Genomic DNA, 25,651 nt, shown 5'->3' with positions numbered 1-25,651 from the left:
CACAAGTAATGGATGATCCGTGGACTGAATACACTTAACAAGAGAAAGTATGTTTTTTTTTTTTGGGGGGGGTTTGCATTAAGATACATTTTTATTTTATTTTATACAGTATGAGTGTAGAGAGGGGATCGTAAAAGTTTTAGAATCTCTGTCATGTCTCATTTTCTTAACTAATTTATAAAATAAAAAGTTAAAACTAAACTGCTAGCTTATTGGCTGATATGATAATATTATTGACAATATTATTAGGCTATGCTGTGTTTTTTTATGCAACACAGAAAAATATATACAAGAAAACAAGCATTATGCCATTTTTTTTTTTTTTTTTTAAAGTGAAGGTAAACTTTGATAAATGAAAGCCCATTTTTTAAAAATACTATTAAAAACAGGGGCACTTTCATTCATCAAAGTTTAGAAAGCAGCCGTTTTGATTAAAAACTTACCTTTGTTCTTTTCACAGCCAGAGCAGCTTCCCCCACACAAAGATCCTCTCTTCACACGTTATCAATGACTAATCCGACTTCCTCCAATAACGGCTTCCCCCCCAGGGGAGTCATTGCTTGAGGCCATGCCATGATTGGAGGAAGCCGGATTAGTCATTGATGACGTGTGAAGAGAGGATCTCTGTGTGGGGAAAGCTGCTCTGGCTGTGAAAAGAACAAAGGTAAGTTTTTAATCAAAACGGCTGCTTTCTAAACTTTGATGAATGAAACTGTCCGTGTTTTTAATAGTATTTTTAAAAAACGGGCTTTCATTCATCAAAGTTAACCAACTCTTTAATTTACTTAAATGATCAAATTTGCTTTGTTTTCTTGGTATCTTTTGTTGAAAAACATGGGCATAAGCTCAAGAGTGTGCACATGTCTGGAGAACTATTTGGCAGCAGTTTTGCAAGAGCATTAAATGGCAGCACTATTTTCTGTTGTAGTGCACAAAAGAACATTTAAATCACTGTTTAATTACACAGCTTACAGAGAATACAGTTTGAAGCATATTGTAATGTTTGATATCCAAATGTAGACATCTCACATTCCCCATGATCATATTAAAATGTATTGGTAGCAAGCGTTAATTAATGCTTGAACAATGCAGAATTCTAGCAGATAAGTCGATAACTAACTAAATAACAAAAACTTATATACATATGTGTGGGCACTTTTTGTTTGTTTTTTTCTTGTTTGTTTTTGTACTCATGATGCAAAATGTTTGTCAAATATTCTTCATTTAGAATAGAAAAAAAGCATACTTACCAAGAAATCCATTTGCACATTGACAGCGATAGAAATTGATTTCATCAATGCAGATTCCATCATTTAAACAAGGATTAGAGCTGCACTCATCTATATTTTCTTCGCACAGGAGACCTTTGAAGGACACAAAGTGTGAAAAATCTATATTTCAGCCTATAATATGGAAGCAAAGGGACTTAACAGATACATTTGAAATGCACAACATTGAGTTTCAAATGTAATTAAAAGCATTTTTGTAATTTACTTGTGTTGGTAAAAATGCTTTAGTGATTCATTTTATAGTGCATGTGACTTGTTGTGAGTTAAGCATTAAGCAATGTGTGCAGGCTCAAAGAAATATCAGTGGTGTATCATATGATGTCAGTGACGCTAACAGCATGCAAGGGAAGCGAATGAGTAGGCACCGGGCATACTACTGTGTCTGTGGCAAATCATGTGCACAGTCCCTTTTATCACAAATGCAGTGAGTTTTAAATGGGCGTTTTTACCTAAAGAAGGTACCACATTGTACTGAAATTTTGCACTTTTTTATTTTCATTGGCCAATAAATGTATCACATTATATACCGTACTTATTCTTATATTCTACATTAAAAAAGATTTAGTTTTTTTTTACCATACTGCATAACACAATAAAACATATTCCAATCATATAAAGTGTATTGTATAACCAATAATGCAAATGATTATATTTAAATTTCTCATTGCAAACAGATGAAAGATCTGACCCAAGGTGTGGCGCCAACTGGAAAATAAAATTGTAGAATATTTTTAGAATTTTCATTTTCACCTGAATATCCAGAGACACATTGGCATTTGAACTCCCCAACACCATCCACACATTTTCCTTTATTTTTACAAGGAGATGAGCTGCACTCATTAATATCCGTTTCACATTTTGCACCTGAAAAAATGTATAAAACAGATAAATGAATACAATAAATACACATCTTCAAATTACTGAAAGTCAATTAATATTCAAATACACAATAATTATTATTTAATTTTTTAACTGTAAGATAAGTTAGTGATTTATGAATGAGTATATTTTATTTAACAATAAATTGTATTTTTTAAATTAAGCACATAAATCCACTGTACATAAATAATGATTTTTTTTTTATTAATTACACATGTAAATTATTTGCAAACTGTGAGGTCTATTATAATGTGTTAGAAAAGTTATTTGCATGGGTTTTCTAAATGTTTTTAAATTTAAGATTGTTCTAATGTTTTTTTCTGTTAGCTTGTCAGATTCTTTGCACTGAAAATCCAAACCAACGCTGGCATTACTACAGGGGGGGTGGTTGAGCCCCTAAAGATTCCTGACCCTACCATATCCTCCCTCCTGCAATACAGAGCTAATTAATCATTACATAGTACTGATCTTCTCACAGCTTTTATAATAACATCATGTTAAATCCAACAAGACTACAAATCAGTGTCATAAAAGGGTTAACAATTCCTATCCATTGTTTTACTGCCATCCAGAGGGACTAAAATCACTGTTCTCCGTTATTAGTATAAAGCTGTTAAAAATAGCCAAGTAGGTGTTGTCTATATCAAAATTTCTATTCTGAGTGTTCCTGTTGTCTAGGAAGTTAAAACTTGGATTAAAATCCCTCATTTGGTGTTAAAATCACTGAATACAATAAGGGTGCTTTTTAGTAAAGGCAACAGGGAATTTAAAATGACTGTAGCGTATATTGTATGGTAGAATGAAGAACACTGAATATTGTATAAAAATATTATTACTATTATAATTATTATTAGATGTGCATTTGTTGCTTTCGGGTAGCAACATATGCAGAATATGAGCCAGATTCAGAGCGGCACGCTAACAGTTATGCACGAGCGAAAAGGGGGTTTATCGTTTGTATTACAATTTGAAAGTAAACGCGAACGGGTAAGCGCAATCGCAATTTTCGCTAGAATGATTACAGCGATCACAGAGCTCTGGTTAACTGTTTCCCAAAACAAAAAAGTGTTACAAAACACAGCAAAAATACATGTAGAAGTACAGTTATACTTATAATAACACCATCTATTAAAAATGATTAAAAAAAATATTGCACAAAAAAAGTTATTAAGATTTAAAGATATGAGGTCTCAGGTGTTAGAAAAAAAAATACACAAAGGACTTTTTAGAAATACATAAATATACATGTTTAAAGATGCGTATGTATGTGTGTGTGTATATATATATAAAACATGGAAGGGAACTGCACTCCAAGAATGGATCAGGTACACATCCTGTGACTCAGCAACATCCAGCCCTGGGTGCTAAAAAAAAAAAAAAAAAAAAAGCTGTGATGTCACCAGAGCCACAGGCAGTTAACCCCAGTCCGGAATGGGTGCAAGAAACAAGGCGGATTACAAATAAAAAGTAATACAACACATAGAAACACCCAGCACTCACCAGCTAGCTCACAGCTAAGATATAATCACAACTGGAAAGGTAACTAACCGCATCTGGCCAAATGGGAAAGCTCAGGCACCATGTCAAGGTCCTTTCCATTGCCTGAGGATTGGATTTCCCAATATTTGTATTTTTGTATAAAAATCGTTTTTTGTTCCACGCTCCCTTGAGAAGCCACAAAGCAAAATCTGCAACCTACGTTTATAGAATGATGCTTTCCTGAGGCCTTCCCAACAGGCCAACTTTAAACTTTTTAAAGCTGTGATGTCACCAGAGCCACAGACAGGTAACCGCAGTCCGGAATGGGTGCAAGAAACAAGGGGGATTACAAATAAAAAGTAATACAACACATAGAAGCACCCAGCACTCACCAGCTAGCTCACAGCTAAGATAAAATCACAACTGGAAAGGCACCACGTCAAGGTCCTTTCCATTGCCTGAGTCCCTAACACAGCCACACTATCATGCAAGCTCACAAAGCCAAACAGACTGAGAACAAAGAAGGGGTGCACAGGTGGATGTAATCACCCATAGAAAATACAAAACATGGAAGGGAACTGCACTCCAAGACCGGATCAGGTACACATCCTGTGACTCAGCAACATCCAGCCCTGGGTGCTAAATAGCACTCCAAAAAAGCTGTGATGTCACCAGAGCCAAAGGCAGTTAACCCCAGTCCGGAATGGGTGCAAGAAACAAGGGGGATTACAAATAAAAAGTAATACAACACGGGGGCGGAGCTACGCCGTGCTGGGACATGGCCGCAGTGTGAGAGAGCTCCGTAGCTGTCAAACCATCAGAGCCTAAGAACAAACGAAAACTGGGGCCAAATTATATCACAACAAATGTGGAACAGCCCGTTAACATCACCGGTCTTATTGCTGGGCATGGAAGTGATTTTGCAGGTCCCTACACAGCTTGAAATTGAGAGACATAACTGAAGCGGTCGCCATCTTTGAAACCCACGCTGTAAGCAAACTACAACGGCACTCCACGACTACCTCGTCGCTGCACCTACGCTTGCCCCTTTGTGACACCTACCACTAGGCTTAATCTGCAGTGAGAACCGTGTACCGGGAAGGTAACCTACAGACAATCGGAGCAGAGGGACAACTGCAAATAACAGATACAGGTACCGCCCGGTAACGAAGGCAACAGGGGTTATGCTTGGGTGCACGAGGGTCATATAATATAGCCTGGACGCCACTACTGGGGTGCTCTGAGGGAAGGTCCGCTTGTATTATCAGTCACTATACTGCTCCACCAGGCCCTAGGTCTTTCTAACATAACGACCAACCACGTGGGCGCTGCCATTACAACACAGAGTTGCCGCCACGCTGGGCCCTAATTAAAACTTTGGAGAGCTCCCTGCCCCATTTCAGAAGACTGACATACTGAAACTTCAGGCCCATACAGGCAACAGTGACACACGGTTTCCTCGCTGCAGCTCTGAAGGAACAGACTGGGGCAAAAGTGACATTGAAACTAACTAGATCTGTCGGTTGGTAGCTGCTCATTTTAACATCCTGAACATTTTCAACTTAACTTAAGCTACAGCTGGTATCGTGGCTGGAGGCTTAGAGGGCAATCCAGATCTGGTAGAACCCACCCTTATACCCTAATAACTTTATTCCACATTCAGACACACGGTTTGATCCAGCTTAAACTAAAATCAACCACAGCAACTCTCACTGAGGGCTTAGAAAGAAGGCTACTCTATCCTAACACCCACAACTTTGATCCTCCATCACAGTACAGCCCACTATTAACAAAGAAAATGACCTCTAAAAAAGGCAACAAGCCAGAAAAGCCAAATAAAACTTCTGCCCAGACCCCCTCGGTCTCCACATTTTTCCTGACACAAGAAGGCCAAGGAACAGAAACACAGCAAACTTCTGAGGCCCACATAACAGAAACAACCACAGACACTGTAGTAACTCAGAGGGACTCCCTGCTTTCCATCCAGTCTCAGATAGCGAGTCTACCCTCCAAGACAGATATAGAATCACTCAAGTCCTTCATTAAAGATGAAATAAGAGATCTTAAAAAAGACTTAAATGAAATGGGATCTAGGATTGACTACCTAGAAGATGGCCAGGACAACTTAAACAATCTGGTCAGCTCAAACATCCATCAGCTTTCTATACAAGACTCCATCATACAAAACTTGCAGGATAAACTGGAGGACCTAGACAATAGAGGGAGGAGGAATAACTTAAGGATAAGAGGCATCCCGGAGGAGATCCCCCAAGAGCATCTAAAATCTTATGTCAAAGAATTGTTCCAGTATCTGCTTCCTAGATCCCCCCCACTGGCCTCTGAAGACATCGAGAGGATACACAGGGCACTGAGGCCCCCTCAGAAACCCCCAGCACCACCAAGGGACGTTATTCTTAGACTGCTGAAATTCACCACAAGAGAAGAAATCTGGCAGGCTGCCAGATCTAGGCAGTCTATCTCCTTTCATAACCATACATTACAAATTTTCCAGGACTTATGCCCTCAAACTATTCAGAGAAGGAGGGAAATTAGATTCATCACCTCAAAACTTCAGGATAACAATATCAGATACAGGTGGGGCTACCCCTTTAGCCTCATCATTAATCATAATGGATCCCAAATAATCTATAAAAGTTTCAATGACTTAGACACTCTATCTAAAAAGCTTAATATTACTTTTGAGGCTCCCTCAGAAAAAGTTCTAGACAACCAGATTTCACCTGAGGATCGTCGTGGAGAAAGACCTAAAGAACAGCGACCTACTTGGTCCAAAGTCCCAGCAAAGAGATTGAAAACCGGCCCAACTCCCCCACAAGGAACTTGACAACCAAACCTAAAATGGGACTTTTGTTGACTGTGCTTCAATCACTAAATGAGACAAGACCACCAGTGCTAATTTTAATTGGCTTCTATCTTAACCCTTTTCTTCTTTTTGTTATTGCTTTTTCACCACAGCTCATTCCATTAAGGTCAAAACATATTTGAAGTGCTCCTTTGAGGCATATTTGCCCACAACCAGGTTACTCTCAGGTATTCATAATTCGTGGAGGCTTATTGTAGTTCCCCCTTAAGCTTCTGTTCTAAATGTTACTTATGTTCCACTTTATTATCTCCCCAGTTTTCACACTAAAATCAGAGACTACTATAAATAAACTCTGATGGTTAATTGACACCACTCGTCCCCCTAGCAAATAGTAAATGATATACCAGATGTTGTACATTTACAATTGCAAGTTAGAAATATGTTCACGAAAATGTTCTCTCTTAAGTTTTAAAATTAGTGTCTACAATGCTACAGCTATAACTCTTACAAGATCAGCTAAATGTGATCCACAAATCAGATTCATGTTTTTGAGATGTTGTTGTTATTTCTCCTTAGGTATTGATTCTCAAAGGTACGAGGCTCGCTCTTCTGTGCTGCTCACTCCGGGAAGCCTTGATGCAGGGTATGTCACGTTCTGGGTCTCTCATAATACACAATACGCACCTTCTAACTTCACTCACGCACCATGATAGATGATCCATTACAAATTAAAATAATATCTCACAACGTCAAGGGCCTGAATTCCCCCCACAAAAGGTCTATGGCATTTAGAGAATACAGGAGACTCCAATGCGATATAATTCTTCTCCAGGAAACCCATTTTAAAAGAGGAAGGGAACCCTTAATGTCACTCAATAAATATGGGCAGGTGTTTCTGGCATCCAACTCCACTAAACACAATGGAGTTGGCATTGTTATCAAAAAGAATATCCCATTCTCTCCAATAAAAGTACATAAAGACAAGGGAGGGAGGTTCATTGTAGTGACGGGCAAGCTTTACAATAAAATGGTGACACTCACTAGTACCTACGCCCCTAACGTCGCTACACCGCAATTTTATCACACCGTCAAAAAAGCCATTCTTGACTATTCCAAAGGTAGCCTTATTCTGGGAGGGGATTATAATATAGCAATAGATTCGGAGTTAGACTGTTCAAGAGGTGCTTCCTCTGCCCCCCAGAAACTCTTACGCTCATTTAGGGCCCACCTAGCTGACTTAGCGGTACATGATATGTGGAGACTTACCCATCCTACCACAAAAGATTACACATTCTACTCCCACCCCCACCGGGTCTACACGAGAATAGACTACATATTTATTGATGTAACCAGCTTAGAACTAGTCAGACATACAGATATCTCTCCTATAACATGGTCGGACCACGCCCTGGTCAGCTGCTCCCTCAGGTGGCCTACCTCACAAAGACATGATAGGACTTGGAAACTTGACGAAACACTACTTCATGACCCGATCATACCCACACAGATTACCAAGGCACTTACCAACTATTTCACCACAAATAGCACACAAGATGTTACTGCGCAAACTATATGGGAGGCGCATAAGTGCGTGATTAGAGGGGAGATTATTGCATTAAAAGCAGCAAGAAACAAACAAAAAACCCAACTCCTGACTGCCCTACTAAATGACCTGGGCAAACTACAAGATATCCACAAAAAATTTCCAAGTAACTTATCCCTTCTTGCTAGCCTACAACATAAAAGAGACCAGCTCAACCTGCTCTTGGGTCATGAAACCAAGAGGGCGGCGCTGTTTCTCAAAAAAACATTTTATGAAGGGTACAATAAACAGGGCAAATTACTAGCCAGACTATTACGTCAACGCAACAACAAACGACACATAATGACAATAAAAGACCCTAAAGGGAAGACCTGGTCGACCTCAAGAGACATAGCTGACCAATTTAGAAAATACTATGAAGGGTTATACAACTTAGAGGACGCAGGGTCCAACCCCACTGAACAGGAAATATCTGCCTACTTGGCCCAATTACAGCTCCCATCCCTCACCACAGAACAACAGACGGCCCTTGACTCACCAATTACCCTTAAAGAGGTCAAGGACGCCATATCCTCATTCCCGACAGGTAAAGCCCCGGGACCAGATGGTTTCGGATCGGCGTACTATAATAAATTTAAAAACACCTTGGCCCCTCACCTACTGTCCTACATTCAAGAAATAGATGAAAACAAACCCTTTTCGCCCCTAGCTCTACAAGCCCACATTACAGTCATCCCAAAACCAGGCAAATCGCCTGACGCCATTCCCAATTATAGGCCAATTTCGTTATTAAATTGTGACTTAAAAATTTTCGCTAAAATACTGGCCACTAGACTAAACCTAATTCTTCCCTCCATAATACATCAGGACCAAGTTGGTTTCATACCAAACAGAGAGGCCAAAGACAACACGGTCCGCAATTTGCACTTAATTTGGCATGCTAAGGTCGAGGACATTCCCGCGGTGTGGTTATCCACAGACGCGGAGAAGGCCTTCGACCGAGTAAATTGGCAGTTTCTCAAGATGACACTGCGGTCATTTGGAATTGGAGACATTATGCTACAGAGAATTTTCGCTCTGTACTCAAGTCCTAGTGCCAAAATAACCCTAAATGGTATTCTTTCACAGCCCTTTCAGATAACTAATGGTACCCGTCAGGGCTGCCCCCTCTCCCCTCTGCTATTCGTATGCTTTCTGGAGACCCTCGCCACCAGAATCAGACTTAACAAAAACATCACAGGTATTATTATCAGAGACAGGGAATACAAACTTTCCCTGTTCGCTGACGATATCCTATTCTCTCTTACTAATCCTATCAGGTCCATGCCCCCACTGATGGAAGAGCTAAAGATATTTAACAAACTCACAAATTTCCTTATTAATTATACAAAATCTGAAGTTCTGGGAGTCTCTCTCCCAGAGTGGATGACACGCCAGATAGCCCAAATTTGTCCATTTAGATGGTGTGAGAAATCCATAAAATACTTAGGAATCCAGTTGGCGGAGGACATGGACAAGATATATAAATTAAATTATATCCCAATCAGAATTGCCCTAGCTAGGGACCTCTCCTCATGGAACTCCAGGAGATTGACATGGTTAGGGAGGATTAACACGGTCAAAATGAACGCCTTTCCTAGATTACTCTACATTATGCAGACCTTACCAATACCACTTCCAAATAGATACATTATTCAGATCCAACAGCTATTCCACTCATTCATTTGGAGGGGTGGACAACCCAGAATAAACAAAAAAACAATGATGCGCTCGAGAGAACGGGGAGGGTTGGGAGTCCCAGACATTGCACTTTATAGGACGGCTATTTTCCTTCAACGTATATTGGATTGGAGGACCCATAAAACACAAAAGAGATGGATAGAGATAGAGCAAAATTTAAATCCAGAAACACCCCTCTCAGCCGTCTGCTGGCATCCAAACTTCCACTCGCTTACTAAAAACATTGCAAATCCGATAACCAGAGAAACACTAGAACAATGGCATTGTGCAAACAAAATAAACCCATTTCTCTCTTCCAACCTCTCACCTTTGACGTCACTGACCCATAACAGTGAATTTTCAGTTACTGATCTTAGTGGGGCATGTGGGCTTGACGGAAGTATTATTGAAATAGAACTGCACCAGATATCTAGCCATGACCAGCTAATGTCCCAAACACTCCTACAGGATCAGGGCTTCTCGTTATTCCAGAACTGGTTCAACTACAGACGGACTCGCCACTACATACTGACCCACAAATATTGCAACAACATGCTAAGACCCCTTACGAACCTCGAGAAATTATACACGGCAAAACACCCACAACAGCACACTCTATCAAGGATACATTCTATCCTAACACAGCCGCCGCCAGGTGACCTTCCCCCCTCAATTGAGTCGTGGGAAAGAGAACTTGGTACTATAATTCTCCCACATACAGCAGCAGATATTTTCAGAAACACCAAGTCCTCCTCATCATCAGCTTACCTGGTTGAATTAAATTACAAAATACTACATAACTGGTATCTTACTCCCAAACGCCTGCACAGACTATACCCAACAATCCCAAATAGGTGCTGGAGGTGCGGACACACTGGCAGTGGCATGGGTCACATGTGGTGGTGGTGCAACGTTATCAACCAGCTTTGGAGAAATTGTATTGGAGAAATGGAGAAGGCCCTGGAGTGCACACTCCCTTTAGACCCCCTAGTTTTCCTACTTAACAAGTTTAAGAAACTGACCTCTAAAGCCCACCAAATTTTATTCCAAATAATGATAAATAGCGTTAAATCCATTATAGCCAAACAGTGGAAACTACACACTCCCCCAAACCCTCAGAGGTGGAGAGATAAAGTATCTGAACTAATTGAACTTGAGGAGTTTAGCTCATACAAAAATAACAATAGAGATCCGTTCATAGAGGCCCAAGCCCTCTGGGATCTCTACCTTTCACACATAAATGAGAGACCAGACATAAACCGGCGACCCGGAGTGGACACGCCGCAGACAGGACGACCCTTGATTGATACTTAATAGAAAAGTTAGACCTACCTATGTGTTATAATCTAGAGTTTTTCTTCTGTACATCTTTCCGGCCTTTGGGTTTGCTGTTTGGCAAACCCTAGAATAATTTGCTTCCCCTGAAGGGGCATAAAGACACTATTCTTTCCTTTTACTTCATTTAATATGCGAGAATCATTTGTGAAATTTTATATGTTCCACAGGTATAAGCTAAATTGGACCATGTCTCTTCTTTTCTTTTTCTTTTTTCATACATTTATGACGGTTTTCTTTACCATGTGTACCAATTTTCTCTTATGGCTTGTATTATGCTTGATTTATCTTCAATAAAAAGAACTTGGAATAAAAAGTAATACAACACATAGAAACACCCAGCACTCACCAGCTAGCTCACAGCTAAGATAAAATCACAACTGGAAAGGTAAGTAACCGCATCTGGGCTGGATGTTGCTGAGTCACAGGATGTGTACCTGATCTGGTCTTGGAGTGCAGTTCCCTCCCATGTTTTGTATTTTCTATGGGTGATAACATCCACCTGTGCACCCCTTCTTTGTTCTCAGTCTGTTTGGCTTTGTGAGCTCGCATGATAGTGTGGCTGTGTTAGGGACTCAGGCAATGGAAAGGACCTTGACGTGGTGCCTTTCCAGTTGTGATTTTATCTTAGCTGTGAGCTAGCTGGTGAGTGCTGGGTGTTTCTATGTGTTGTATTACTTTTTATTTGTAATCCCCCTTGTTTCTTGCACCCATTCCGGACTGTGGTTACCTGTCTGTGGCTCTGGTGACATCACAGCTTTAAAAAGTTTAAAGTTGGCCTGTTGGGAAGGCCTCAGGAAAGCATCATTCTATAAACGTAGGTTGCAGATTTTGCTTTGTGGCTTCTCAAGGGAGCGTGGAACAAAAAACGATTTTTATACAAAAATACAAATATTGGGAAATCCAATCCTTTTCTGGTCCCAAGCAACTTGGATAAAGGATTTTCTACTTGTACTTAGAAAAGACATGAACACCGGAGCTGGAAGTTACCACACATTAAAGAGAGCACGAGGAGTTTGAGAAGGTTTCACTATCAGAAAATTCTAAGACTCTGACGATCGCATACTGAGAGATCCACAGTCATCCTATCCTATCCATTCTACAGGAGGTGCCCTGCCTATTCATTAAATTGCTACATTCTTACCTCATATGATTAAGGTCCTTGGAAGTAAGTGTACATCCATAAGGGGACTATCGTATGAAGATTGTTTTCTTTCCATTTGGTGTGCACTGGATTATCTTATTTGAGACTGTATATTGGGCTTAGGCCTATCCCTATATACACCTATATATACTCATAGATATATACGGTTTCGATCTGAAATTTTATCTGATGTTTTATATATTACAGGGAGTGCAGAATTATTAGGCAAATGAGTATTTTGACCACATCATCCTCTTTATGCATGTTGTCTTACTCCAAGCTGTATAGGCTCGAAAGCCTACTACCAATTAAGCATATTAGGTGATGTGCATCTCTGTAATGAGAAGGGGTGTGGTCTAATGACATCAACACCCTGTATCAGGTGTGCATAATTATTAGGCAACTTCCTTTCCTTTGGCAAAATGGGTCAAAAGAAGGACTTGACAGGCTCAGAAAAGTCAAAAATAGTGAGATATCTTGCAGAGGGATGCAGCACTCTTAAAATTGCAAAGCTTCTGAAGCGTGATCATCGAACAATCAAGCGTTTCATTCAAAATAGTCAACAGGGTCGCAAGAAGCGTGTGGAGAAACCAAGGCGCAAAATAACTGCCCATGAACTGAGAAAAGTCAAGCATGCAGCTGCCAAGATGCCACTTGCCACCAGTTTGGCCTAATTTCAGAGCTGCAACATCACTGGAGTGCCCAAAAGCACAAGGTGTGCAATACTCAGAGACATGGCCAAGGTAAGAAAGGCTGAAAGACGACCACCACTGAACAAGACACACAAGCTGAAACGCCAAGACTGGGCCAAGAAATATCTCAAGACTGATTTTTCTAAGGTTTTATGGACTGATGAAATGAGAGTGAGTCTTGATGGGTCAGATGGATGGGCCCGTGGCTGGATTGGTAAAGGGCAGAGAGCTCCAGTCCGACTCAGACGCCAGCAAGGTGGAGGTGGAGTACTGGTTTGGGCTGGTATCATCAAAGATGAGCTTGTGGGGCCTTTTCGGGTTGAGGATGGAGTCAAGCTCAACTCCCAGTCCTACTGCCAGTTTCTGGAAGACACCTTCTTCAAGCAGTGGTACAGGAAGAAGTCTGCATCCTTCAAGAAAAACATGATTTTCATGCAGGACAATGCTCCATCACACGCGTCCAAGTACTCCACAGCGTGGCTGGCAAGAATGGGTATAAAAGAAGAAAATCTAATGACATGGCCTCCTTGTTCACCTGATCTGAACCCCATTGAGAACCTGTGGTCCATCATCAAATGTGAGATTTACAAGGAGGGAAAACAGTACACCTCTCTGAACAGTGTCTGGGAGGCTGTGGTTGCTGCTGCACGCAATGTTGATGGTGAACAGATCAAAACACTGACAGAATCCATGGATGGCAGGCTTTTGAGTGTCCTTGCAAAGAAAGGTGGCTATATTGGTCACTGATTTGTTTTTGTTTTGTTTTTGAATGTCAGAAATGTATATTTTTGAATGTTGAGATGTTATATTGGTTTCACTGGTAAAAATAAATAATTGAAATGGGTATATATTTGTTTTTTGTTAAGTTGCCTAATAATTATGCACAGTAATAGTCACCTGCACACACAGATATCCCCCTAAAATAGCTATAACTAAAAACAAACTAAAAACTACTTCCAAAACTATTCAGCTTTGATATTAATGAGTTTTTTAGGTTCATTGAGAACATGGTTGTTGTTCAATAATAAAATTAATCCTCAAAAATACAACTTGCCTAATAATTCTGCACTCCCTGTATCTATTTCATTATACATGTTGCTATAATTTTTAATTTATCCATTTTTGCCCTAGGCCTCTTTATTTTATATTATTATAGGGTCTGGGTATTTTATCTTTATTGTAGGCTCTTTCTTTTATTTTGAAATTCTACTGTGTGCTCTAGCCTTTGGTTTTCTGCGCCATCCTTCTCCTTTTGTCTTTATATATATATATATATATATATATATATATATATATATATATATATATATATATATATACACACATACACACATACATCTATATATATATATATATATATATATATATATATATATATATATATATATACACACATACATCTATATATATATATATATATATATATATATATATAGATATATATAGATATGAATATGTGTGTACATATAAATTTATGTATTTACAGACATATATACACATATAGACACACATATATATATATATATATATATATATATATATATATATATATATATATATATATACTGTATACCATACCCCCCAACTGTCCCGATTTTCGCAGGACAGTCCCAATTTTAGGGGTCTGTCCCGCTGTCCAGGGTTGCTAGCCATCTGTCCCGCATTGCCCCATGCATTACAAATTTTACTCTATTGGGCCCATACTCAGAATCAGCTGGCTTTTTTCTCCCAGGATTAGATGCCTGTTAGATTCCATGTGGAAAATGAATGATGTGTGGGTTAAGCAGGAGTTAGAAGGCTGTATACCCTCTGACTTCAGGTAATGGTGACCTCTAGCATACCTCTGGTAGTAATGACGTCTAACCCCTGGTTATAATACTAGCATGCCTTCAGTTGTATACGATGAATAGTGCTAACACCAGGGTAACGAGCAGTGGTAGCCTCAGACTGCAAGCTAATGTGCTTGCCAACTCCAGGACCCCATACAATGAATTACAGATACCCATATTTATTTATTTATTTATTTATAAAATATTTTACCAGGAAGGACACATTGAGATTTCTCTCGTTTTCAAGTATGTCCTGGGTCCACAAAACATTGCATTGATACAATAGGGTACAATAAAATTCAAAAACAATAATAATACACAATAGATGCAAATATTTTACATAGAACAGGTAAGAAATATATAATCAACCATGACAGGTGCATTATGTTTTGAGATATGTAGAGAGGGATCTCTTAAAGGATATTAGGCTTGGGGAAGGTTTGAAAGTGTGCGGTAGGTCATTCCATAACTGAGGCGCTCGGTAGGATCGAGCTGCTTTCTTTTTGCATTGAGGCAAGCTAAATAATGTGCTGGTACTGGATCGGAGGTTATAGGAGGTGGGAATAGCCGGGGACAGCATTCTGCTCAGGTAGGGTGGGAGCTTTCCAGAAAGGCACTTAAACACAAGGCAGGAAAGATGGAGGGTGCGTCTGTATTCCAGCGTCAGACAGTTTAGTTCTTTTAGCATGTCACAATGGTGGATCTTGTAGTTACATTGTAGCACAAAGTGTCAGAATGAGTTATACAATGTATTAAGTTTATTAAGTTGAGTTTGCGGTGCAGGTGCATATACTACGTCCCCATAATCCATGATAGGCATCAGCCAATCTTTTCCTTTACTGTAGGGCTGAGGCAAGATTTGTTTTTGTACAGGGCACCTAATTTTGGATAAAGTTTAGATGCAAGTTTTTCTATGTGGAGGCCAAAAGATAGATTAGGGTCTAAGAACATACCCAAGTATTTGAAAGAGTGGACTGCGGTAAGCGTGCAATTGGATTTTGTTTTGATGCGTAGATGAGAATTTTGTAATTTGTGTAATTTAGGCCCAGTTCCAAAGATCATTGTGACAGTTTTGTCAGTGTTTAGGAAGAGTTTGTTTTTTGAGATCCACTTTTCTACCTCTGTGAACTGGTCTTGGAGCACTGCTTCAAGCTGCGGCAGATCAGATTTGTTTGCATAGATTACCGTGTCGTCTGCGTACATGTGTACAGTTGAGGATTTGCAGACATAAGGCAAATCATTTATAAATAATGTGAATAGTAGGGGGCTGAGAATGGAACCTTGGGGAACACCACACGTGACTGGGAGAGGGAGGGAGTCACTGTTAGAAACAGAGACATATTGTGATCAATCAGATACATATGATCTAAACCAGGTTAACGGACGATCAGCAATACCAGAGGGTTTTTTAGTTTGAGCAGTAGTATGTCGTGGTCCACTGTGTCAAAAGCCTTAGCAAAATCAAAAAAGCTCCCAGTTAGGTCTCCTTGTTCTATGCCAGTTTGGATGTCGTTGCAAACTTTTAGGAGGGCAGTTGTAGTGGAGTGATTCGGTCGAAAACCTGATTGATCAGGGGTCAGATAGTTAGAAAGTTGGTAATACTCGCATAATTGCGTATGGATGCATTTTTCTAAGATTTTTGACAATACTGGGAGCAATGATATAGGGCGATAGTTAGAAACCAAGGTTAACTCCCCTCTTTTATGAATAGGCACTACTCTTGCAGTTTTCCAGAGTTTAAGTATGTATCCAGACACCAAGGATTCGTTAATTAGGGTTGTGACAGGCTTAGCAATTGCCGGCGCACTGAGCTTCAACAGCATTGCAGGGATTTGATCAGGTCCAGACTGGTTTTTCATTTTTAGATTATTAAGGTGTTTTTTAGCGACATTGATGGGTACAGGTCTAAAATTGAACTTCTCTATATTGGGTCTATGCTGTTTTAGTGGGGCCTGATCCACATTTGTAGCTTCAGGATGCGTGCCATTTATTAGTTTGTCAATCAGGGTGGTGGAGCATCCGACAAAATAATTGTTAAAGGCATTTGCTACTTCTAAGGGGAGTTGCAGGTTTTGGTTATCCACATTGACAGTGGAGGGTTGGGAGTGGATTGGTGGATTTTGTAAGTTATTTATGAGTTTCCAAAACTTTCTATGGTTAGATATGTTATTGTTCAGATTTTCACCGAAATATTGGGCCTTAGCCAATTTTGTTTGTTTAGTGCATATATTTTGCCATTGTCTATATACACAGTGATCATTCATAGAGCCAGTATGCTTGAACTTTGACCACAATGAATCCCGAAATTTGTACATTTGAATGAGGTCAGCTGTGATCCAATTCAAGTGTGCTCCTTTAACTCTCACCTTACGCAGAGGAGCATGTAAATTCCAAACTTGTAGGAGTTCAGACTGAAAGAATTCAACTGCAGAGTCTAGATCTGGGATTAGGTTTAATCTGTGCCAGGTGAGGTTCTTGATGTCATTTAGAAATGATTGAATATTACATTTTTTGAAGGACCTGGTGATTTTAACCTTGGGAGAGGATTTAGTAGCCTCTATTTTGCGCACGCAGTACACTAAGCAGTGGTCACTGAATTTGTTAGGGAGAACACCTGCCTCCTGGATTCGGTCGTGAGAAGTGGAAAGAATCCAGTTGAGCAGGGTATGATTATGGCTTTTGATGTTTATGCGAGTTGGGGAGGAGATTAATTGCGTTAGCTGTAAAGATTTAAACAGCGTTCGACAACTGTTATTTTTTGGATTCAGCCAATCAATGTTAAAATCTCCAAAAAACAAAATTTCACTTTTTGGGTTTTGAGCTATGGATTCACTAAGGAGCTGTGCTATTTCCGAAATGGAATGCACAGGGGAGCTAGGTGGGCGGTAGATTCCTGCAACAATGATTGATTTACTGCACGGGATCTCAATTTTGCCAGAAAGGAAATCAAAGGTGGCAGGAGAGCTAGATTTTTGTATGGTGGTGAACTTTGTGGAATTGTCAACATAAATTACAATGCTGCCTCTTCTCTTTGCTCTGTCAATTCTATGGCATGAATACTCATGTATTGCAATGGCAGAGTCAGGTATTTTTGCAGTTAGCCATGATTCAGAGATCACAAAGATTTTTGGCTTGTATTGTAAACACCAAGCTTGCAGTGCATCAATTTTTGGTAGTAAACTGTGGATATTACAGTGCACAAAGGAGAGGCCTTTTTTAGTTGGAAGGCTAGGAATGGAATTTGCTGGGGGACCAGGGTTAGACTCTACATCATTTGCAAGGGCAAGTAACATAAGGAATAGGAATCTGGACATAGTTTTTGTTTGGCTATATAGTGAATGGCATACTTTATAATTTTGTGAGGTGGGGGATAGGAGGGTTATTTTTTATAACTCTCCACCAGCACTCAGCAGATAAGTTACAGCAACAGAGCAGGCCATGGTGTATGATAATTTGTTTTCCAGTTTGCGGTCGATGCTTATGGCGGTAATGAAGTAAACAAAATGGGAGTGATAAAAGGGTTGTCACGAATATCAGTATGGTCATATTTTGATACATGTTAGTGCTGTGAGGTGTGTAGATGAAAATAAAACAAAAATAGTACAATATAAAAAAGAAATATATATATATGTATATATACACACTATCGATGTGGGATATATAGCTATTTGTAGGAAGAGAGGGTATGTATTTTAAAGGGTTAAGTGAATGGAAGGATGTGCTGATCAATGTTTGCAGCTGTCAGTTTTGGAGAATGAAAGTTGTGTGGGAGACTATCTATAAATGGGGGAATGAACCTGGGGTGGGTTATATATATATATATATAGTACCAAAATACCATCATTTATATGTGAAAATATGTATTTAGAAATAAACAGAACATAGTCTGCTATATGAAGAACATTGGAATGTCGGGTTAGTGCACTTTAACATTTGCGATCACATTTGTGCGCGAGCGGGGTGTTTTCCGCTTTTTTGATCCATTGACTTGCATGGGGAATACGTTAACACGCGCAAGATATTTAAAGTTTGGATTTTTATGTGTGTCTGTTTACAGCGTGCAAGGGAAAACTTTTTACTTTTAACTTGTAATACGAGCACTACCTGACGCGCAAAAAAACTTACTTCTAATGGAGTTATTGTGCGAGTGGGAGAGTTAAATACCACTTCACTTGTAATTTAGCCATATGTTGGCTGCTTTTTATTTTTTATTTTGTGTGTCTGTGAACCAGCAAAATTATTGTTTGTCTAAAAAGTTTGGTTTATACATCATTTAAATGTTCTGGATATATGCCATTTGATGAATATATGCCATTTGACACTTGCTTGGTTAAACAAAAGTAAAAAAAATGTCCACGCTAGATTCTAAGTTTCCTTGTGGTAAATTCTAATAGATTGCAATAGGCCCTAAATAGGAAAATGAAGCTTTGAAATTAGTATGCAATGAAAGTTAATTATTCTTTCCTTAGAACAAAACCATAAATCTGTCAACGATCAGCTCTAGGCACAGATTCCTACTGGTGGCAAGATGAAAATGACTGTTCAAATGTTTATTTCTCAAATTAAACAAATAAATAAATGAAAAAGAATAAAGTTTATTTTTGAGGTACACACAAGTAACATATAAACATTTTGTTTGTCACTTGATGGTTTTAGTACATGAAGATGCTGTCAAATGAAAAACAAAAACGCACATCATATATTTGGTAAAGCAAATTGTTTTTTGTTCATCGTACGTTTTGATGGATATTTATATTGCTGAGAGAGGCAGCAAAAATAAATAAAATTGAGTTTAATATCATCCAACGCTTCTGTTTATACACTCCTGGCAATAAATAGACAACAACAATAAATAAACATTACACCTTTACCAAACTATTAATTCTTGTCATATTGATTTGACTTCTCAGGTAAAAAAAAAAATAATCCCTATCACAAGCAATTTATATTCATGAAAGGAGATGTAGTATAAATATAAAACAGCAGAAAGTGAAAACAAACAGTAACTGAGTATTTACAATGTCATCAGTTTGTGCCTGGGATATAGATTACATAACTGAATGCATGTGGGTTGTTTAATCTAAATTTTGTTTAAAGAGCAGATGACAAGCTAATCTCACTGAGAACTATTGAACATCAGAGGCATAACTTAAATATAGCATCACCTTTGGAAAATGTGCCAAGGACCAAAACTTTTAACTAACTGCAGCCAAGAATTATAGAAATAAAATAAGTGCCGGTAGCCTTATTTACTCTAAACCTGTGATGCATTTGCTCATTTGGCAAGTAATGATAATACCGTAGTAGTAAACACTGTTTAGGATATATCTGTTTAAAATGACAACAACCATTGTCATTAAAAAGAGAAGTAAAGAGATATACATTCAAAATCAATAATGGTTATAAAAGATTTATTTTATTTTCAAAGGAACATTATAAAGCAAACATGACATGCCCTAATTAAGTTTACATTACATACCCTAAATAACCATAGGTTTGATTACAAGTTGAGTGCAAAAATGCAATCAGCATTAGTGGGCATGGGCCTCCAGAAGGGGGGGTGCTTGCCCCTCCGCTAGAAATTTGCTCCGGATAAAACATTGGGCACTCATTGCATGCACACGGCTAGATTAAAACTAACTCTTACATTTTGCTTGTATATATATAAATGTATTTATATTTGCTTTCATTAAATTACCTCTAATTCAACTCTAAAAAAGGTGTTTTTTTTCCACTCCACCTAGAGAAGCTGAATTACTTATGTCATACGTAAGTATGCAACAGTGCGACTGACCCTGCTACCTGCTACAATGTGACAAAGATCAGGTAAGCATAACCAAGAGATTTGTTTACAGAGTCCTAATTAATTTATTTTGCATGCAGATAATTTGCATTGCAGTGCTTAGTAATTGCTTACATATGGTCTCCATTTAACAAGCTTCACTATTTTTTAAAAATCATTTATATATATTATATACTGTATATATATATATATATATATATATATATATATATATATATATATATATATATTCATTCAGAAAATTGTGACTTATGGCAATTTTAAGTTTAAACTATAGCTTTTAAGTTATAACATGTCTGATCAGGATTGAAAAGTAGAGTCTTCCACACTGTCACCCTCAAACGGCTTTTGTTCAGATAGGTGCATGATTCTGACAGATTGCTCTGCAGAAGAGAAAAATCTGCTGCCGCATGGCTAGTCGACCGTAACTCATCCTCAAGCCTAGCAGCTCAATTTTGGAAGTAAGCAGAATGTTCTGGAATGATTGAGGGTTAAAGGGACATTAAACACTAAGGGGCAACTTACAAGTGGAGCGCAATTAGGGACAGTTATAAATAGGTCACTAGAGTGTGCAGCCAATGGCTGTGTGGAATATAACAGTGTTCTGCACTTCTATTTCTTACGAGAACTGAAAAGCTCACAATTTCAGAATGAAATTACAGGAAAAGGGGACAAAATAAATAATATATTGCAGACTTTTTTATATGTATGATTTATCATTTTATATTGCTATCTCAAAGTGTTTAATGTCCTTTTAACTGACCTACATCAAGAAATGTTGTTATGACCAAAAATCGTACAAGGTATACAGTGAATTAAAAAAAAAAAAAGAAAAAAAAAAAAGGACAAAATGCTAATTTGGAAGGTTTAATTAACCTTAATTAAAACCATTATATCCTCAAAGGGACAGAACCCCAACATTTTTCTTTCATGATTCAGATGGAAAATACAATTTTAAACATTCCAATTTACTTCTATTAGCTAATTGGCTTCATTCTCTTGGTATCCCTTGTTGAAGAAGCAGCAATGCACTACTGGGAGCTAGCGGAAGGCATTGGGTGAGCCAATAACATGAGGCTTATATGTGCAACCAACAATCTGCAACTTCTGAGCTTACCTAGGTATTCTTTTCAACAAAGTATACCAAGAGAACAAAACAAATAAGATATTAAAAGTAAATTGGAAAGTTTTTTTTAAAATCACATGCGCTATCTGAATTATGATAGGGAAAAAAACTGGGTTTCATGTCCCGTTAAAGGGGCCTCAAACCCAAAATGTAAAGCTTCCTAAAATGTTTTACTAGGCAAAGTGAAAAAAAACAACAACCTTTGTGGTGCCTTCTCTTTAATTATCTTGCCTGTTTTTCCTCCAATTTAAACCTGACAGACTGAAGTTTTTCCAGTGCCTCCTAGAGCAACTGAAATGCATTTCATTCTTCCATGCACTTATTTATAACTGTCCCTAACTGTTTACAGTAAACATGAAAAGATAAGACTAAAGAAGCATTTCAAGTGGTATTCCTCTATACTGCAAACCAAATGACTTTTAAAACATGTTTTTTTCAATACAGACATTCTGCAATGAGGTGACTAATTTTATGTGTATATATAAACAAACAATTTGATGAACTATATATAGCTTGTTTCTAAATTCTATACTTCCAAAGAGGTTAAAATGTTGTTTTTGTAAACGAGTACACATTTTTAAATCAATTAACTATTTCACTTGCAACATAAGCTTTATTGTACTTGTCCTTTAGATTTGTAGAAGTGACAGACCACACAAATAATACATACATATTGCGAGTTTGATTTTGTAATACCTGTGTAGCCTTTAGTGCATGTGCAAATATATCCACTTCCAACCTGTTTGCAAGTTCCACCATTTTGGCATGGGTTTAGAAAGCATTCATTAAAAATCTGCCAAGAATAAAAAATACATTAATCTAGTTTAAGATATTTTCATTAAAATAAAAAACACAAAAAAAGTCTATAATGTAAATTAAAAAAGGTTTATTATTAATTCTAATATACAAATTTGCCAAAAGCACATTTTAAAGGGCCACTAAACCCACAATCCTACTTTCATGATTCAGATAGAACATACACATTTAAACAACATTACAATTTACTTCTATTATTTATTTTGCTTTATTTTTTTTAGATATCCTTATTTGAAGAAAAAGCAATGCACATGGGTGCGTCAATCACATGAGGCTTCTATGTGCAGCAACCAATCCGCAGCTACTGAGCATATCTAGATATGCTTTTTAGCAAAGAACATCAAGAGAATAAAACAAATTAGATAATAGAAGTAAATTAGAAAGATGTTTAAAATGGCATTCTCTTTCTAAATCATGAAAGAAAAAATGTGGGTTTCATGTCCCTTTAATGCTAGAATTTAACATTCATTGCTTTTTAAAACATTATATATATATATATATATATATATATATATATATATATATATATTTACACATAAGCACTTCTTAAGTTGTAGCCTGTAGCTCTAAGCAGGCATTGTGTTTGAATCCTCATCCTTTAGTCACATGTAGCATATGTGCGTATGCCGCTAAAACAGTAATAGCTTTTACTAGAATCAGTTCTACTAATGGAACTATATTGAAAAAATGTTTCTCTTTAAAATGTAAAAGCAGCATTCACATGTCAGTTCTTTCTATCCTTTATTTCTGTTTCTAAAGATTGTGATATAGCTATTCCTGTTAATATTACAATAAACAGAACACTACCAAAGTGCCTATTTATTATTCAAGAGAGACGCTTAGCATGGAACACTGCACTATTATGTGCTAACATGAAAATGTGTTACACGTTGTATATAATATGTCATTGCAAATGAATTTCCTGGCTGCAACCTCCTTAATCACTCTAGCACTATTCATTATGTAATGTATAATTTTCCCATTGATGCTAATAGCTAATACTGTCTTTCTTAACCTTTGTTTGAGGTAGGAGAGATGAATGCTCGTACAGAGCCACAAGAGTGTAAGCATCTTAAGTTTACCAGATCAATAAATTGGAACCTATAAATGATTGTTTTAATTAAGTAAATTACCTTTATCAGCTATTGTCTTGAAATGTTGGTCAATAAATTACATTTGCACTAACTACATTTAGTGTATGATAAGTTAAATATGTATTTACTTAGTTCACTGACACCAACGTATTTCATGCTCTCGTAAATGATTTATGTGCTTCAAAAGTATGTTACAGAAAATAGTTTGCAAAACATTAACTAATCATGTCTTTACATGGGCTTTAAATGAACAGTTTACTTAAAAAAAGTTTTCCCCTTTAAATTATTCCCAATGATCCACTTTAATGTATTAAATTGTTTACAAGTATTTCCATTAACCTTATATTGGCATTTGAATAAGTTTATTTAGCCTGTGGTATCCCCACCCATCCTGAAAGTTTTTGGCCTCAAGGCCAAGCTGTATTAACACAGCCAGCAGAAGAAATTACACTCCCAGTGGGTCATAGAAGAGATAAGGTAATAAAATGTTAAGTTTCCATTGTTCTCTTAAAGTATTGGTGATTGGTTTATGGACACATATAAGATAAATAAGCAGGTATATGTACACACTGTGATAAAGTAATGAGATCTGATTATACCTACAAGCTCAACCCATTTTATTAGGTTGTGGCTTCAAAACACAAAAGCAGATAATTCATATACACAAATAAGCCTTAAAAAAGCAAATCTCATACATTTTATACACTGCAGCTGGTAAAAAATGTAATTGAAAACACATTAAAGTGAATGTAAATTTAGATGATAAAGTGCCCGGCTTTTCAAAATCCGATTAAAAACAGGAGCACTTTAATTCATCAAAATTTACATTTCACTCGTGTTGTGAAAATACTTACCTTTTAATCGTGACAGATGCTGCATCGCTTCCCCCACACGTTGCAAAGCCTCTTCCAGGGTCAAAAATGAGGAAACCAGCTTACTCGAATCACGCTGTTGAATCAGACACTGATTCCCCGGGGGGGGGGGAGCTGTGATTGGAGGATGAATGATCCGTCATTTCTGACGTATGAAGAGGCTTGCAAGGACCGGGGGAATCGCTGGAGCGGCTGTCAAGATTAAAAGGTAAGTATTTTCACAACACAAGTGAAATGTAAATTTTGATTAATTAAAGTGCCCCTGTTTTTAAACGGATTTTTAAAAAACGGGCACTTTATCATCTAAATTTACATTCACTTTAAGGGAAAAACAATTTTATAGTATACTGTCCCTTTAATTATATAAAACAATTTTGTAAAGTAACATCTAAAGAATGAAATACTTCCATTAATAAAATAGCTTTTTTTTCAGAAGCCGCATTATTAGAAAATCATGCACATGTAAAGGGATAGTCTAGTAAAAAATAAACTTTCATGATTCAGATAAGGCATGTCATTTTAAACAACTTTACAATTTACTTTTATCAGCAAATTTGCATTGTTCTATATGTAGTCTTAGTTGAAACCTAAACCTAGGTAGGCTCATATACTACTTTCTAAGCCTTTGAAGGTCGCCTCTTATGTCAATGTATTTGGGAGTTTTTCACAGCCAGAGAGCATTAGTTTATGTGTGCCATATTTCACGCCCAAGGAGTTGCATTTGAGAGGGCACTGGTTGGCTAAAATGCAAGTCTGCCAAAAGAAGTGAAATAAGGGGGCAGTCTTCAGAGTCAGATACAAGGCAATCACAGAGGTAAAAAGTATATTAATATAACCGTGTTGGTTATGCAAAACTGGGGAATGGGTAATAAAGGGATTATCTATATTTTTAAACAATAACAATTCTGGAGTAGACTGTCTCTTTAAGAATTGTAAATGCTAGTAAACAAGTAAAATGTGTATAAAGGGGATTTGGTATGTAAAATGAATGGCTAAATCCTATGCTTGTCACCAATTTACATTGAGAATTTTGTTGTATAGCCACAACCATATATTTATGAATTCCACCCTGTGCAGTTGATATTGTCTTGTCTACAATGAAATAACTGACAGACACACAATTGGCAGTAAATAGAGGAGCAAGAGTTTAATGCTTGTAAAGATAGCTATAGTTGTAGAGATAAAGTGAAGGTAATCCTAGCTGCAG

At 37.7% G+C, this 25,651-nt stretch overlaps 1 protein-coding gene across 1 annotated transcript in view; it reads right to left on the bottom strand.

Moving 5' to 3' along the window:
• SVEP1 (sushi, von Willebrand factor type A, EGF and pentraxin domain containing 1) overlaps window positions 1–25,651 on the bottom strand; it is an 802,056-nt gene that overhangs the window by 378,622 nt on the left and 397,783 nt on the right. Inside the window, exons 21-23 of the mRNA XM_053702672.1 lie at window positions 22,359–22,455; window positions 2,040–2,153; window positions 1,251–1,364 (exon numbers count right to left, since the gene is read on the bottom strand). Of these exons, the coding sequence (XP_053558647.1) occupies window positions 1,251–1,364; window positions 2,040–2,153; window positions 22,359–22,455 (325 nt within the window). The remainder of the gene's footprint in view (window positions 1–1,250; window positions 1,365–2,039; window positions 2,154–22,358; window positions 22,456–25,651) is intronic.

The sequence above is a fragment of the Bombina bombina genome, chromosome 2 (assembly GCF_027579735.1).
Source record: "Bombina bombina isolate aBomBom1 chromosome 2, aBomBom1.pri, whole genome shotgun sequence".
Taxonomy (NCBI): Eukaryota; Metazoa; Chordata; class Amphibia; order Anura; family Bombinatoridae; genus Bombina; species Bombina bombina.
The sequence above is the reverse complement of the archived record's forward strand: the minus strand, read 5'-3'. Positions and strand labels throughout refer to the sequence as shown.